This window comes from Hippopotamus amphibius, chromosome 2 (genome assembly GCF_030028045.1).
Source record: "Hippopotamus amphibius kiboko isolate mHipAmp2 chromosome 2, mHipAmp2.hap2, whole genome shotgun sequence".
Lineage (NCBI taxonomy): Eukaryota > Metazoa > Chordata > Mammalia > Artiodactyla > Hippopotamidae > Hippopotamus > Hippopotamus amphibius.
Window position 1 is genome coordinate 28,017,883 of NC_080187.1, and position 18,327 is coordinate 28,036,209.

Sequence of the window (18,327 nt, forward strand, 5' to 3'; positions counted from 1 at the left end):
ACACAGATGTAGAGAACAAACATATGGACACCAAGTGGGGAGAGCGGGGAGGGTTGGGGGGGGAATGAATTGGGAGATTGGGATACTAAATTGTACACTCTAAATATATGCAGTTTATTGTATGTTAACTGTATCTCAATAAAAGTTCTTAAAAAAATAAAAATAAAAAAACACATGTAGCTACTAAAAAGAACAGACCATGTACCTAAGAAGACTGACCTCAAATGACCAAAACCTAGAAATATTTAATTTAAATTACTAGACTTCAATGAAAAAAAATTGGAGGGCATTTAGAAAAGAAGCACATGTGACTTATAAGGGAAAGAAAATTAAATGATCATCAGATTTTTTTCAGAGCAATGCTTTATAACACAAGAAAACTGAGTAACATACTTAAAATACTCAAAGATAGAAAGTATGATCTCTTTATTATGATCAATAAAACTGACTTGCAAGTACAAAAGACACAAACAAACTTATCAACATATGAGAATTCAGGAACTACTATTCCAGATGAATCTACTAGAGAAAAAGCTTCAGAAAACCAAAATTATTAGACACAGACATAACGACTGGTGATAAGCATTAAATATACAGTTAGCTATAAAACTAAGACTGAATGCGAATTAAAAAGGAAAGAGTACAGTACATAATAGCTCTTATTATGACAGTGTAGAACAGTATCTCTATTTAAAAAATAGGAAGAGAATGAGAAGTATATATGCAAAAAACTCAATATTTTCAGTAATCATATCAGTGGTGGTATCCATACTATTACTTCAAAACTATTGTGTATTTCATGAACAATACAGAATAAATGAGCAGTGTTGGAATATCCTAATTCTATCATGTCTTCTGCCCTTAAGGATCAAAATTCTTAGTGTGGAAGAAAGAAGATACATATGTAATGGAGAAAAGTTAAATAAAATTCTATGGTCTTGAATTTGAATTAGAAATATCAAATGAACTCATGAGTTATTTTATCCTTATTTTCCCTAGCTCTGTCCACTGAAAAGACCTAGAAACAATAACCAATTCAGGAATAATGAACATGTCTAGTGCTTAGGTTGTGGTCTTGAAATACCTTTTCTCACTAAAAGGAACCAGAGCTTCTTAGAGAAATAAGTAATTCCAGAAGAAAGTATAAGATGAATCTTATATTAAGTAGCAAGGAAGCTAATCAAAGTCTCAAGAGCCAATCTGAAGAAATTCCCACTGGCCAACAAAGGAACAATTTGAGCTTCAATAATGAGAAAATTCCAATTTATTAAAATCCATAAAGTATGCTTAAATTCATGAGTTTATACTTACTAAAAAAATTTTTTTAAACAAACAAAAAAAAAACTGTTCACCTCTGGAGAACAGCAGAGGACCAATTCATAATCTTGAAAACTGGTAAATAAAGAGAAAGAATCAACTATTTATCCTGCCTTTCCTATATGAAATATATGACTGGGTAACCAAATAGTAGATGATTAGTGGGAAGTATTTATTTATAATACTATTCCAACTAATACATAAGAAAAGATAGAATCAGACTATTGCCATTTTGTAATTCTCAGTTAACAGACGAGAGCCATCAAGTGTAAAAGAGTGCTAATGTCAACAAAAAGAATGCTAATCAGACATTTTGGGCCTCTTGTGGTCTTGCTAAATAAAGGGATCTAACCTGAATCTGATTTGGATCCTGGATCAATCTGCCAATTGTCAGGAAACACAGAGAATAGAGGAATATAATGATCTGCACCACTGAGTATGCAATCAGCAAACTCACAACTATGGAAGAGTCTACATGTCAAATGGCTCTGCTTCTTCAAGAGATAAACTATAAGGGAAAAAAGGGATGGAGGGGGAACTTATAAAATAAGAGAGACTTAAGAGACATTAAAATTCTTTAATGGGCATAACTAAATTATATTGTCTTGGGATGAACATCTGGATGATAAAATTATAAAAATACACAAAGAAGTGATTACCATGAAAGTCAGGATAATGCTGTGTTATCATACTGATTATTTACGGTGGGAAGGGGGCTGTGGCTGGAATGTGACACCCAGAAGCAACTTCTGGGATAGATGGCAAAGCTTTATTTCTTGACGTGGGTCATGGTTTCAAGGATATACCTAACAATAATTCATTAGGCCATATATTTGGTTTTTGTGGTTTTCTGAATTTTCATTTTATAATAAAATATTTTTGTAAGTGGCAATTTTTTTCTTAATCTAAATGATGGATATAGAAGTTTTTATTATATCACAATTCTTTATACTCTGCACATTTTTATAAACATTCCTTTGTACCTACCAAATATTAATTGAAACTTTTAAATTCAAAAACACGTACTGTTCATAATGAAAACTCTTCTTGGTTAAGATCATGCTAAGTTGAAATCCACACTCTGTCATTTACCAACTCTTCAAGCCTCAATTTCTTCTTATGTAAAATGGGGGTAATAAAAGACCTCAAGTTAACAAATAATTAAATACTATACTATTAATTCACTACGTAAAAATGCATTTCTTATTTTCCATTTCTATCATATCTTTTAATTGCAGCCAAGAAAGTATATATTTATAGACAAGCACTTCTATTTCATTTAATGAATCACTAACCAAGATCTGTAACTTCTTGCTACTAATTAGAGAACTCCCATATAATATAACACAAGCAGTCCTTTCCTTTAGCAATGTACTTACTGAGCTTAGAACAGTATTTGGCATACAGTTAACATAACAAAGTCCCTGCTCTGATAAGCTGTGATTCTAGTGGAGTGAGACAAACCAACATAAAAAGAAACAGACAACACATCAGACAGTAATAGACCTAGGGAAAAAAAAGAAAAAGAAGTATAATGTCATAGTCATGGGAGAGGAGGTGTTTTTTTCAGAGAATATCTCTCCAAAAAAAGAAAATGTGAGTCTTCTGGGAAAAGAGAAAAGAGAGCAAGCACAAAGGCACTGAGGTAGAAGAACACCATTGTGTTCAAGAAATGGCAAAGCCAATGTGGCTAGCTCAGACTGTGAAGGAGTACAGTAGAAAGACTATTACCATAAAGAGAGTGGAAGGGAAGATTTTACAGGGTCTTATAGGCTACATTAAGAGTTTTGAATTTTCCTCTTAGTAAGATAAGAAACTATTGAGCATAGGAGTAATATGTTCTAACTTATTTTAAAATAATCACTTTACCTACTATGTGAAGAAAAGACTCAGGGGGATAATGAAAGAAGCAGCTAGACCACTTAGGAAGCTACTGCAACAGTCCAGGCAATAGTCGTAGTTAGCATATAGGAGCAGAAATGGAAGTGATGAAAAGTGTCAGATTCTGGATATCCTACTTTTCATATAGTTGTGGCATCTACACATGTAAAAAAATTCTCCCAAATGCTAACATCCTTTTAAAATATTGCTACAGAAATAAAAGTCCTTGAGAAAGTGTTTTAAAACACATAGCAACTGGAAGACTACACTTTAAGAAATGGTTAAACAAATCAGTGAGAGACAGTGGCTGTTAAGTGTCAAGGCTCTAAAGTCAAAATTCCTGGTTTTGATCCTAGCTCAATCACTTACTAAACATGAAAATTTTAGCAAAGTTCCTCACTTTTCAAGTGGAAATAATAATAGCTACTTCATTGGACTCTTGTGATTAAATATGACAATGAATATAAAGAACTGAGCTGCCATACGGCAACAACTCAATAAATACTAGCCATCAAAGGTCCCGTCCTGCTCCTAACAGTGCCTACTGCCACAGGTTCCCGCTCTTCTCCCCATTGCTACTACCATTTATAATATTCCCTTTTGTACATTCATGGTTATCACAGCAAGGGAGGGAAGGGGAGGCTGGGACGAACGGAGAGAGTAGCACTGACAGATACACACCACCATGTGTTAATTTAGATGGCTAGTGGGAAGCTGCTGTACAGCACAGGGAGATCAGCTCGGTGCTCTGTGACGACCTAGAGGGGTGGGATGGGGAGGGTGGGAGGGAGACTCAAGAGGGAGGGGACATATGTATACATATAGCTGATTCACTTTGTTGTACAACAGAAACTAACACAACATTATAAAGCAATTATAACCCAATAAAGATGTAAAAAAAGATTATCACAATAAAAATTAACTTCAAGTGCTCCTAATGTTACATACTTCATTGATATGGTTTTTAATCACAAGCACAGTTTTTGCTTTGGGTATAACAAAGCTCTCTGATTTGTATTATACTTTTTTTTAACTTGATGTATCATTCCTCTTAAAGATAACTGAAGCTTGAATTTGCACGAATCCAAAGCAATTTCTACTAACAATTTTTTCTTCGCTTCAAAACTAAATTCAAAATAAAATTAATGTTAAATTTCATAAGGCTTTGAAAAACTGAACAAAGAGTATGACAAAAACAATTACCATAAATATCATAATCACTTGGACATTTTGTGTAGTTGGTCACAGTCTTGATTATCATGTTGTATAACTGTGTGTATAGGTTAGGTTCACAAGATCAACTGTTAGGGGTCAAATATTTGATGCCCTTTCATATTTAAAATGCTTCCACTAAAGATACATAAGACAATGGTAACAATACTTACCTCTGGGAGAGGATAAGGGAGAAGGGTGAGAAAGAGACATACTTCGCACTTAAAATCTTTGGCAAATTTGGGTTCCTTCTCTTGCACATGCATTAACTTTTAAGAACATAAAGAATTTTTTAAAGAAAAAAATTCCATTTACGAGCAATTTACAGAACAATTTTTTAAATGTCTCATAGTTCACCGCAATGGCAGCTTACCAGATTGAAGATGCCAGTAATACATTAGTGTTGTTTGCAAGAAACCTCAATGGAGGCTCTGCAAGCAGTACACAGGATAAAATTCCTCCACCAAAGCAGTGCAGCATAGCAGTAAACCAGCTTGACAGAGGATTCTTCCATGCCAACGCCGCTGCTCCTGAAATGACAAAGTAAATATGTCATCTGAGATGTTCTATATTAAACAAGTCCTGAGGTACCACTGGCACTAAAGAAACACCCTTCTGAATTTCATAATTTCCTAGAACCTATTTATAAGCATGACAATCATGATCCTCATGAACCATATCTCTTGCTCTTTAAATCAACACTGGAAACATTTTGTTAAGACATGGGTGACTTGGGGCACCTTTAAAATACTCTGTTCAAGGTCTTATTGCCAGATTCCTAGTAGTACATTGTTACAATCTCCCCACCCACTGTCTCCTTTCATTCCCAACCCTAGTGTAAGTATGCCAGTTAATATGTCAAAGCTATATGTTAAGAATAATTTATAATCTTAAGTACTTTAGAAAATAAAGCCTGAAATAAATAAAGCAGAATTTCAATATGACAGGCTTGAAACAGAATAACAAAATAAACCCAGAGGTGAAAGGCTGATGAGGAACAGGTAGTTACATCGTCTCAAATTTCTCCTAACAAATTATTTATGAATTACAGAGGGAATTAATAACTTCAGAGTGGACGAACCTTGCAGACATCACTGTAAACAAACAATATCAGGTGATTACTGATATTATGCACTAAGAACACATCATCACTTCTGTAGTATTTCTACCAAAAATGTATAGCCTGAACTAATTTAATTATACACACTCAAATTGAGGGTTATTCTGAAAAAACAAACAAACAACAACAAACACCTAGCCTATATTTTAACAATGTCAATATCAAGGAACACACACACAAAAAAGTCTGATGAAATGTTCCAGATTAAATGACATTAAAGGGCAACTAAATGCAATACATTTCCTAGATCATATCCTGGAGTGAGAAAGAATATTTATAAAAGACCTTTCTGGACAACTGACGAAATCTAAATATGGATTGTGGCTTCGATAACAGTATTGTATCACTGTTAAACTTCCTGATTTTGATAACTGTCATATGGTTCTTAAAATTAACACACTTAAGTGATCAGAAGTAACTGGGCAAAATGTCTCCAATTTACACTGAAGTGGTTCTGAAAAAATACTATGCATAGACAAAAACATTCAGAGAAATGGTAAAGTACAAACTTCTAGCTATAAGATGAATGTTATTGGGATCTAATGTACAGCATAATGATTGTAGTTAATCATACTGTATAATACTACATTATATACTTGAAATTTGCTAAGAGAGTAGATTTTAAGTGTTGTCACCACACACACACACACACACACACACACACAGACACACACACACACACACACACGGTAACTGTGAGGTGATGAATGTGCTAACTAACTTGATTGTGGTAATCACTTCACAATGTATATATATACCAAATCATCACATTGTACACTTTAAATATATATAATTTTGTCAATTATATGTTAATAAAGCTGGGGAAAAAAATAAATGAGGCAAAATGTCAGTAGTTGGTGATTCTGGGTAAAGTATATGGAAGTTCCTTGACCTAATCTGGCAACTTTTCTGTAACTGAAATTACTAAAGGAAAAAGTAAAAAAAAAAATTTTTTTAATGCAGCCAAAGAAATAGAAGCAAATTATAAAAATGAAAGAAACTAATCAGAGGCTAAAACAGGGAGACAGAGACAGGCAATCAATAAAGCCAACCCAAAGCTTTTCTTGGAAAAGACCAATAAAACAGAACATTGTTCAGCAACTCTGAAAAATGAAGGGGAGAAAGGAAAGAATGAAAATAATGCATAATATTAGAAGGAAAAAAGGAAATAATTTTAGAGTTTTTATTATAAGAAAACATGTATTTAATTAATAAATGTGAAGATATAGTTGAAATGGACAATTTTCCTAAAAAACTATATACATTAGCAAAATTCCCTTAAGAACAGGTAGAAACATGAGCATACAAATAACTATGGAAAAAAATTACAGGATAATCTAAGATCTATCCTAAGAAAGTTGCTAGACCCAGATAAATTGATGCAAAACACTTACCAAATAATTTTTGATTCCTCATTTTTATGTTATATAATCATTATAGAGTTTAGAAAAACTTAAATCATTCTATGAGACAACATAACTACAACAAAAAAATTATAAAGAAAAGAAAGAAGAGAGACAGAATGAGAGAGGAAGGAGGAAGGGAAAGAGTCAAGGAGGAAGGGAGGAGGGAAAGGAGGGAGGAAAGGAAAAAGAGAGGAAGAAGTAATTCTAACTTATGAGTATAGTGCACAAATACATCAATAACAAATTGAAATCAATAGTTTTTCAAAAGGATAATATATCATAACCAAGTAGATTTTATCCAAAGAATTTAAGGAAGATTTAATACTTAGAAATTCACTAAAATCATTCACTATACTAACAAATTATTATAATCACTCCTTTAGACAGGCAATAAAAGGTCACTTGATAAAAATTCAACATTCCTTTTAAAAAAATCTAGCAACCTAAGAATAGGAAAAAAGCCATGAAGGAAAAGATTTACAAATCTAACATCATCAAAATTTAAAACTTCTATATAACAACGGACTGAGATTAAGTGTTTTTTTAACCAATAAGGCAAATTCCAGCAAATCAATAGAAAAAGACAACAAACACAACAGAAAAATGGGCAAGTCACAAAGCAGAAACTACAAATATACCAAAAACATAAACAAAGGAAAGTCCTCATCAGTAATCAAGGAAAAACATATTTTAAAAATATTATTTCATATACCTTCAATTGGCAAAAAAAAAATTACAGCTTAATATTAATAAATTGGCAAAGGTGTGAAGAAATTCACATACTCTTGTGAGAATAAAAACAAGTAAAGCCATTCTGAAAAACAATTTGGCAGTTATCAATTAAAATTTTAAATTTAAAACTGACTCAAGTGCCCAAGGAGTGTCAGACAAGAATATTAAAGCAGTGTTGTTTATAATGCTGTGAAAAAAATGAAAACAATCTAAATGACCATCATCAGAGGAACAGTTAAACCATGATCACGTGTACTATAGAATACTATACAAGAGCAATTTAAGAGTGTGGTAGATCAACATCAACATGGGAAGATCCCCAAGACATGCTGTTGAGTAAAAACAACCAAATACAATCATGTTGAAAAAAATTACAGCATGTAATTATTTGTGGGCAAAAATGCAAACACTATTCATTTCTACAGGTACATAAATCTACTGGAATGCACAGAAAAGGGTCTGCAATACATCAAAATGTTAACTGTTATCTCCTGAGAGAAGGTTAGGAGTAAGGAAGATGGTCAAAGGGGCTTTAAATTTACTTAATTATATTGATTATATTATTTAATTATATCTGAATTCTTTAAAATAAAATATTTATTAATTGTACAATTAAAAATTTAGCAAATTATGTCACAACCAATCTGAGGAATACAATGCATCTATTCAAAACAATGTAGCTGCTTTACATGCACTGACATGACAAAAAGAAAACCATATGTGTATGAACAATACGTACAATAAGAAATTATTTATGGGGGGAAAACAAAACTATATACTTCTATAGGGATGTACACAGGCAGCTAATGCATAAGATAAGGTCTGCAAGAATATCCAACCAAATTGTTAACCGTCGTTACCTCTTAGGCAGAGGCCCATTTATGCAAAAACAAACAACAAAATAAACTATACAAATGTATGTGTGAGTTCAGTAGAGTAATATCATCATACTTGTACTAACATGGGAATCCACCTCTACATGCTCATGAGGAAAAAAAAAAGAGGGAGATGAAAATTTAAATATTGCAACCCACCACTTCACACAACAAAATGTGCCCAGAAGTGAACGTGAGTTGGAGGACGTAAATTTTCGACGGTGTATACATATCATCAAGTGAAGCGATGCAGGGTTGAATGATATGCATCTGGTGACACCTCAAGAAATGGAGACCTGTACTAATACGGAAGAAAAACTAGTTTTGAGAAACTTACTAAAAAACAGGATGTCAATCGCCAGTGTAGCAATTTCCACATTCTGGAACTGGGAGCTCTGACTGAATGAGAGCTACAACAGGCCCATCACTGCACAGTTACTGTGGAGGCACATGCCAAGGTAACTGATTATTGCTCGAAAACACACCATTAGGGAATATGTCTCTATCCTCTGTATCCCTTAGTGTTCTTCTAATGGAAGACTGAGCATTACTGTCATCCGTCTGACACAAGTTGGCTCAGACAAATGCAAATATACCCAAAAAGTTTTCCTTTGACCATTAAAACGATCCAAATCAAATGTACTAAATTTGATGCTTTCACACAAATTATTTAAGTCTGTCAAAATAACCTTCCCTTTCCCTCAACTGTCACAGTATTTTACCCTTTCCTCTTAAAACATATTTTCTAGATTTTGTTCACAAGTGTTAGCTCCACTATGAGACTGTTACCCCTTGAGACTCTAAGAAACTTTAGTATAAAGTAGGTGCTCTATAAATATTTATTGTACGACAGAAAAATATATGTGCAATATTTCAAGAGTGTAAGTATGACAATTTTACTACCATTAGTATCCCTTAGTTTTATCACAAGTCACAGAGATAGCTGTGATTGCATAACAGTTTTGTGACTCTTTGTAGGACCTCTAACCTCTCTTGACTTAAATTTCAAGTTTCATAAAGTGAGAATAATACATAACTTGTAAGAATTTAAAATCAGAGAATATACATAAAAACACATTTACTACCTAGTACACGTCAGACACTCTGTTGATTTACGTGCTAAATGGATTGACCACTGACAAGAGAGAAAAGAGGCAAAGAAAATGCAACCCTTGGGCTGCTTCTGACTCAATTCTCTGAGCCCAACATATAACTCTTTTTAGTTCTTACTGCAAGGCTGGGATGAGAATGACACTGAAAAGGTACTCATAACCTCAACAGTCTTAAATCAATGAAACTAAGATTTTATTAGACCAAAAAAGAAAGGAAAAGAACAGAGTTGAAGGGAAGGTCTCTCTCATACCAGTCTTTTTTGCCGAATTTTCAAAATTATGTCAGCCAGAAAAATTTCTCTAACTCAAACAGGCCTTTCTTTAAAGCTTTCTTTAGTACACAGCCTAGGATACATTTTTCAGCATGAGGCAATCTTATGACAAAGTTCTTTGGGTATTATGTTCCTTTGTATATATCATACTGGCACCAGAGTTAGTTTAATGTGAAGTTAAACTATGAAAACACAGGGACTTCCCTGGAGGTCCTGTGGTTAACATTCTGCGCTTCCACTGCAGGGGGTGCAGGTTTGATGCCTGGTTGGGGAACTAAGATTCAGCATGGGTGAGATGTAGCCAATAAATAAATAAATAAAATAAAAGTATGATGCTTTCAAAGTTTATTTAAAAATATATATACATACACATACATATATATATATGTATACACACACACACACACGCACACACACACAGAGAGAGAGAAAATTAACCAGAAACAGCTGTATATCTTCAGGGCATATAAATACAAGGGTGAGTCCAAAATTATCCACACTCCAATTATATTAAAACTTCTGTAAATTCTACAGCCAAAGTGCGGATACTTTTTGACTCATCCTGGTAACTTTCAGTAGGAAAAAAATGGTTAATATGACATCTTTAACTTCTTTTCAGTTTTAAACAAAGGTGTATTCCTTTAGCTAATGAATAAGCTGTGTTAATTTAGATACATTATTTTTAACATACTGACATTTAAAAGAGAAAAAAACAATTATCTGTCCTACTTTAAGATGCTTGTGATACGCTATCAATAGAATTCTTTCCCCCAAAACTCTTAGCAAAATTTGTCACATCAAGACCTGAATCTAATTCAAAGTATTAAGACATTTAAAGTACATATAATCACCTGGTGACTTTAACATCAAAATATATTCATTACGAAATGAAAGCTGAGAAATAGTCACATTCTACTCCCTTAAATTCACTTAAAATCACATCCACAAAATAATCCCATTCTCTGACCAAATGAATTATTAGACTATGTTTAAAAACAGTTTTATTGACTTAAAGTTTAGAAAGATATTTTTTAAAGTACTGCACACATGACTTCTTATTTTGTATACTCAGTCTAGTTTAGTTCTATGGTGTATCTCCATTTACTTTTAAGAACTAGTTGCACTGTAGCTATTTCAAAACAGTTAGCATTCAGCTTGCTGGTGGCTGATATGACTTCCAGAAAGAAGCAAGGGTATGCTCTAGCCTTCTTAAAGCCTCATCTCCAGAGGTTAAGTATTTTTAAATTGCATCTTTGGGCTTCCTAGGTGGCGCAGTGATTAAGAATCCATCTGCCAATGCAGAGGACACAGGTTCAATCCCTGCTCCAGGAAGATCCCACATGCCGAGGAGCAACAAAGCCCGTGTGCCAAAAAAAAAAAATGCATATTAGTAAACTTTTGCCCTAGTCTTTCCCATTTATAGATTTATCTCTTTAAAAAGAAAAAGAAAAATTAACAACAATCTATCTCATATGCCTCAAATGTGTTTTTTCATCAAAATTATTTTAAAATAATCACGTAGGCAACAAAGGCTTAGAGTTATCTGTGACACAATTCAAGGAGTTTTAGATCAAGCATGAATCATAGCAGGTCAAGTAAATTCACAGACCCACCCTGTGGTTATTTCCCCAGTTCCCTAATGTATAACTAGAACAGACATACTTAGCAGCTGGCACACTCCCCATACTGATTCTCTGATCCATGGAATATGAATCATTATGGTCATGATCAAGTAGAAGCCCCTAGAGTTTCTCCTCCTCAGCAAAATATTTTTAAAAAGCAGTATTACAGAGATAAGTGCCATAACCAAAAACATGAAAGATGAAAGATGATGACAGCTATCACATTCCACTTAACTTGCCTGTCTCGGCTATATGTAAAGCAGATGGATCTTGAAAAATAACTGTGGATTATCATAAAGGTAGATTGGTAGTGCCTCCAACTGCAGCTGGTATTCAAAATACAGTATTTTTATTAGAACAAATCAGCATTAACCCCTGTAACCTGGTAAAGAAATGCTTTTTTCTCCATATTAATTTGCAAAGAATCCCAGAAACACTTTGCTTTCACCTGGTAGGTTTAACAGTACACTATCACAGTCTTGTCTCAGATCTATGTCAACTCTCCTGCTCTCCAAAAAAGTCCACAGAGATTTTGATCATATTGAGAGTCCACAGAACATCTCACTGGCCTGCCACAGTGAACGCATTATACTGACTATCTATGGATAGGAAGTAGCCAGCACTTTAGATATCTTAATATGACATACAAAAAGCAGAAAGCATGAAGTTAAACCCCACTCCTAGGTTTCTGTACCAGAGTCCAGTCAGGAAACAGAAAATACAAAGTTTTATTAACAGAGAGAATTTAATATAAAGAAGTAAGAAGGTATAAAATTCTTAACTAGATTGTTGAAAAGGTAAAAAGTAAACGCTATGGTGTCACAGAGGTATCAACTGCAGAAAGCTATGACCGCTCCTGGGGAAACAAAAGATAGGTTGAAATTACTAAAACTTACAAGCTTGGAGGAAGAGCTCTTTAGAGTCAAGACTGAGACTCCTGAAGAGGGGGCACTGCTCAGCTGGTGTTCTGGACCACTTCACTCACTGCATAAATACTGAGTTTTAAGTTCTTATCCCAAGCCACCTAGTTAGTGGTACAGTTTGCACTAAACACTGGTCTTCCGACTTCTGACATTATGAACTCTTTCTACTACAGCACACTCCCTAATCAATGTTTTGTCAGGTCACTCAAATATTCTAATTTTCCCTTAGCTTAAAAAAAATATTAAAGATATGTAAGTAAGATTCTCTGAACTGACATAAATTGCGGATTGTCATTTCTGAGGTATCCTTTTCCACCCTACACTGGGCAGAATCTGCTCTGGCTTTTTAAAGCATGCTATAACAAAGGAGGCTTTGGGGGGTATCATGGATGTTCTGTTTCTATCTAGATGTTGATTCACATAGTTGTGCTCATTCTGAAAATTCATTGAGCTGTACATTTACAATTATTTTTGCACTTTTCTGTATGTGTTTATGTCGGAATTCATAAAGATAGCAAAATTAAGCTGCCACCTTCCCAGAATCCCCAGAACTGATAAATTCTTGTCTTATTAATCCTTTCATCTCCCACAGATTAGAGGAAGGAACAATGACAAACTTTATTCCTGGATTTAATTCCTGAAAGCAAATAAGAAACTGATTGGTGATGTGGAAATGACCAAAATCATGGGAGAAAATAACCATTTCAAATGATAACTTATTGAAAAATTGCTAAATACTGAGAAACCAGGAATATTAAATGGATCTGCAAAGAGAGAGTAGAGAATAGTTGAGAACTTTGAAATTAGCCCAAAAACTAGCTGCATAATTTACTAAACTATGTGACTTAAGTAAGGTTATTTTATCCCTTATCTATAAAATGAGTTCAATAACACCAACCTAAAGAGATGTATGAGGATGAGAATTAAGACAGTGAAATGTTTTGCATGTATCTGAAATGAATGAGTATTATTGTTGTATAAGAAAGGCAGTGCACCCTTATGTGACACTATAAGCAAAGAGGAGGAGGAGAAGGGGGGAGACAGAGGAGATGACAGTGACAATAATACAGTTGTATTCTTTTAGGGCTATAACAGTATCTTTCATCTTGGTACCTCAACATCTAATATAGTACCTAATATAGTGAATATCTGCTTAATTGAACTGCATATGATTTGAGGGAAGTCAGCAAAATAGTGGTCAGAGAATTAAGAGTAAATTAACAGATTTTGTGTGCAAAAACCAAGTAGAGATCACTGTAGATTACATTTTCAGGATGTCTTACAGAAAATGGCAATCAGATATGAATGCAGGATTGAAGAATTGTGTTCATTTTAATGAAGCTTTAAATAAGAAAAAAAACAGAACACAGATTAAAAATGTAGAGATTAAAACTGATGACATTAACATTCTCTTAAAATGGTTTCTGACCAACAGCTCCCAAAGCAGCATTTTCCAACTTTCTAAGAAAATGCCCAGGAAAAGAAAACAAACGAACGAACAAAAACCCCTACACTACCAGCCAAAACTAAAAGCTACAGACAATCAGATGCCGTAGTTCAGGAGGAACTAAAGTTAAATATGAGGCACATGGAAGTAAACTAAGAAATAAAAAAGAATCCAACGTATTAAATACCCTCCTGATGTTCTCCCTTATGAAGCACAAGTCACATGGAAAAGGAAGGGGGGACAATCACCCTTCCTTGGATTTGAAGGCCTACAACCTAAACCAAACAAAAAAAAAAGATGCCATCCTATCAACACCACAGACAGAAAGAGTTAATCCCCTTTAGTCTCTTGCCTCCAGGAGTCTTTTAAGATCTAGGCAGACTCTATAAGTCATAAGATGCAAATTGTAGAAAGTGGGGAGTGAGAACCTGGCAGTGATAAGAGTACAATACAAACGTCAGAGTCTCAAGGAGTCTCAAGGTGTAACATGCTTGACGGGAGAAGGATAAGAAGAAGCCTGGCAGTAGTACATATATGAATTGTAGTTTTATTGAACCACAGGTCTGAATTCTATAGAAGCAGTTCCTAGGGAATAGAAAAAAGTGGCCAATTAAGTAAAATTTTGTGTAAAGTATTTGCAAATCAAAATCCCTAATGAATTAAAATAATACATCAAACAAGCAGAACTTATTCCAAAAAGGTAAGGATAATTCATTTTTTTAAATGTATTACATTTTAAATAGGAAAAACAATATGATCATTTCAACAGATTTATATAAGTGTAAATACAAACAGACAGTAAACATTAGTAACTACAACAGATACAAATGAAAACTATGTTTTCTCATCACCAGAATGACAGGTTATTTAGGGCTGATAACAGCCAATACTGTGGAAGGACAGTCTAACACAATTCTGGTAAAAGTAGATTCACTCTTTCATGTGAACTCTATAATTTTTATATGTTTACAAGTACTAGTCCATTAGTCCAGTGGTTCTTAAGGTTTTTGGTCTCAGTACTCCTCTGCACCTCCCAAAATTAGTGAGCAGATGAATGGCTGCCAGGGGCTTAGGAAGGGCTGACTACAAAGGGGTAGGAGGGAATTTGGAATGAGTGATGACACTCTTCTAAATCTTGATTGTGGTGGTAGTCACATGATTGTGTTTGTCCAAAATCATAGAACTTTATACTAAAAAGGGGTGAATATAATACATGTAAATTAAACTTTTAAAAAGCCTGACTCCAAAAAAAAAATTCTTAAAAACAAAAACAAACAAGTGGGACCTAATGAAACTTAAAAGCTTTTGCACAGCAAAGCAAACTATAAACAAGACAAAAAGACAACCTTCAGAATGGGAGAAAATATTTGCAAATAAATCAAGAGACAAAGGATTAACCTCCAAAATATATAAACAGTTCACACAGCTCAATATCAAAAAGCAAACAACCCAATCAAAAAATGCACAGAAGACCTAAATAGGCACTTCTCCAAAGAAGATATATAGATGGCCAAGAGGCAAATGAAAAGCTGCTCAACATCACTAATTATTAGAGAAATGCAAATCAAAACGACAATGAGGTATCATCTCACACGGGTTAGAATGGGCATCATCAGAAAATCTACAAACAATAAATGCTGGAGAGGGTGTGGAGAAAAGGGAACCCTCTTACACTGTTGGTAGGAATGTAAATCCATACAGCCACTATGGAGAACAGTATGGAGGTTCCTTGAAAAACTACAAATAGAACTACCACATGACCCAGCAATCCCACTGCTGGGCATATACCCAGAGAACACTATAATTCAAAAAGACACATGCATCCCAATGTTCATTGCACCACTGTTTACAACAGCCAGGACATGGAAGCAACCTAAATGTCCATCAACAGATGAATGGATAAAGAAGATGTGGTACATATATACAATGGAATATTACTCAGCCATAAAAAGGAATGAAATTGAGACATTTGTAGAGACATGGGTGGACCTAGAGACTGTCATACAGAGTGAACTAAGTCGGAAAGAGAAAAACAAGTATCATATATTAACGCATATATACGGAATCTAAAAAAAATGGTACAGATCAACTGCTTTGCAATGCAGAAATAGAGACACAGATGTAGAGAACAAACATATGGACACCAAGGGGGAAAAGCAGAGAGGGCAGGGGCATGGGTGTTGGGGCAGGATGAATTGGGAGATTGGGATTGCCATATATACATTACTAATAAGAAAAAAATATCAAATTGTACACTTTAAATATATGCAGTTTATTGTATGTCAATTTTATCTCAATAAAAGTCCTTAAAAAAATTCTCGAAGACCCTCTAAAGAGCTTTTGTTTATACAAGTTATCAATGTTTAGCATATTAGAAATAATAAATGAGAAATTTTTTAAACAGTTCTTTAGGTATTCATTTTTTAAATAATAAAGGCACTGAATGTTAACAAATAATATATTCTTCATGAAAAATATTTTCCAAAGCAAAAAATATTTAGTGAGAAAACACACTTTTCAAGTAAATATCTTTTATGTCTGCTTCAAATAGAAAACAGCTAGATTCTCATATCTGCTTCTGCATTCAACCTGGTCACGTGGCCTCTGGAAAACTCCACTGTATACCTGTGAGCAAATAAGTGTGAAAAAGACAACATCTGCATATTACTATGAAAATAATTTTGAGCTGGAAGTGTCCGGAACCCCAGGGGCTCCTGGACCACACTTTGAGAACCTCTGATTTAACCTATACAAGAAAATACCAAATACTGAATATGGCATAATAATAAAATGTACTTATTCTCAAATCAAGGAAGCAGTCTCAATGCAGATTATCTGTCCCGACTTAATACACTAATAGTACACTTACCCAGGTCAAAATTTCTACCAAACAATGATTTACACTGAGCTATAAATTTCAATTTAAATGAAAAATATTTCTGAGGTCCAAGGGCTTAAAAAAAAAAAAATAACAGGTACAGAATCATCCTTGAGCCCTCACTCACTGACTAGAACAAGGCAGATTAAAGGCAGCATGAACGTAGAGAAAGCAAGGCAAAGAAAATGCCTTACCTCAAAAAAAGAAGAGAGCAGAAAACGCAAAGGCAGGTAGAATAACTGCAAAAGTAAAGCAATACAGGAGCAAACATAATCCTGAATATAAAACACAAGAAAAAACAAATATTGCTCCTTGTATGCATACTCGAAAGAACTCAAAAGTCTGTATTAAGACCACATCCCCATTCTACAGTTAAAGGAAACTACGCCAAATGGCTCTTCTTGTACGATGTCACTCATATGACCCAAAATGGGAATGCACTCCCAGCACCCACTGTCCAACAGGCTAAGCAAAGTGGGAGACCTCCGCCTGAAGGGGGATGTGGGGGTGCGCACTTGAGGCTCTTTATTTCAGTGTTTACACAACTTTCACAACCGGAGAGCTGTCCAGAACCATTCGCTGCCCCAAGCGACGCAGCCAGACGTGCTGTCTCCGGGAGCTTTGTTCCCAGCTCACCGGGCGGACGCGGGCAGTCCTGGGCTCCCGACAGCGGGGGCGGCCGCCGCGCCACCTGTCCCGCGAGTCCCGCCCGCGGCGGCGGGGCGCCCCCGCACTGACCCCGCGCCTCCCTGGGCCAGGACCGCCCCAGCCTCATCGTCCCCATCTGTACTCGCGGGGTCGGACGGGCCGCCTCTCGGGGCCCCCCCAGCTCGACCCCAGGACTCCGGGCGGGGGGCGGGGGGCCAGCTCGGCCGCTGCCCCGCTCAGGCCGTCCTCGCGGTGAGGGGCCACTGAGGGGGCCGGTCCTCGGCGCTCTGCACTCACCCGGCTGACGCTTCAGCGCCATCACCGACACCAGGTAGTGGGCGATGTCAAAAAAGGGGAACATGGAAGTACGAGAAAAGGCAAGGGTCAGCTCATTCCACGGAGAGTCCATCGCGACGACCTACCGCCGCAGCTGAAGCAGCTGCGGCGACGGGTTCCCCGCGTGCGCGACGAGGCGTGGGGGAGGGGACGGCCGCGGCCACCCGCTCTCCAGCGGGGCCTCTAGGAGCTGTGCGCGTGCGCCCTGGCACCCGGCGCCGGCGCGCGGAGGGGCGGGGCCGCCTGTCCCGGGAGCCTCAGGCGCGCCAGCGGTCGGCCGGTGGGCGGGGTGAGCCGGCTGCCCCCGCAGGGCCGGAGCATCTTCTCCAAGCTGCAAGCTGCGCGGGACCCGGAGAACGGGCAGATGAATACACCATAAATAATGAATAAAAAATGCATTATTTCTCTTAACATATAGAGCATTTATTGTTTTTAACACGAATACATAAAGAACTATTTTAAATGTTTCTCAGTTATTTCTAATATGCTATTAGTCCTAAAGTCTTCAGGACTCTTTGGAATCCTCAAGGAAATTTTCCAAGTCAG

General features: G+C 35.9%; 1 protein-coding gene across 2 annotated transcripts in view; it reads right to left on the bottom strand.

Moving 5' to 3' along the window:
* The window catches only part of TMEM38B (transmembrane protein 38B), a 65,920-nt gene extending 47,949 nt beyond the window's left edge, over positions 1 to 17,971 (bottom strand). The window contains exons 1-2 of one of the 2 annotated variants that reach the window (XM_057723043.1): positions 17,743 to 17,971; positions 4,784 to 4,940 (exon numbers count right to left, since the gene is read on the bottom strand). In XM_057723043.1, the coding sequence (XP_057579026.1) occupies positions 4,784 to 4,940; positions 17,743 to 17,854 (269 nt within the window). In that variant the 5' untranslated portion in view covers positions 17,855 to 17,971. The remainder of the gene's footprint in view (positions 1 to 4,783; positions 4,941 to 17,742) is intronic. The other variant, XM_057723041.1, reaches the window with a different exon arrangement.
* Between the last annotated feature and the right edge of the window lie 356 nt (positions 17,972 to 18,327).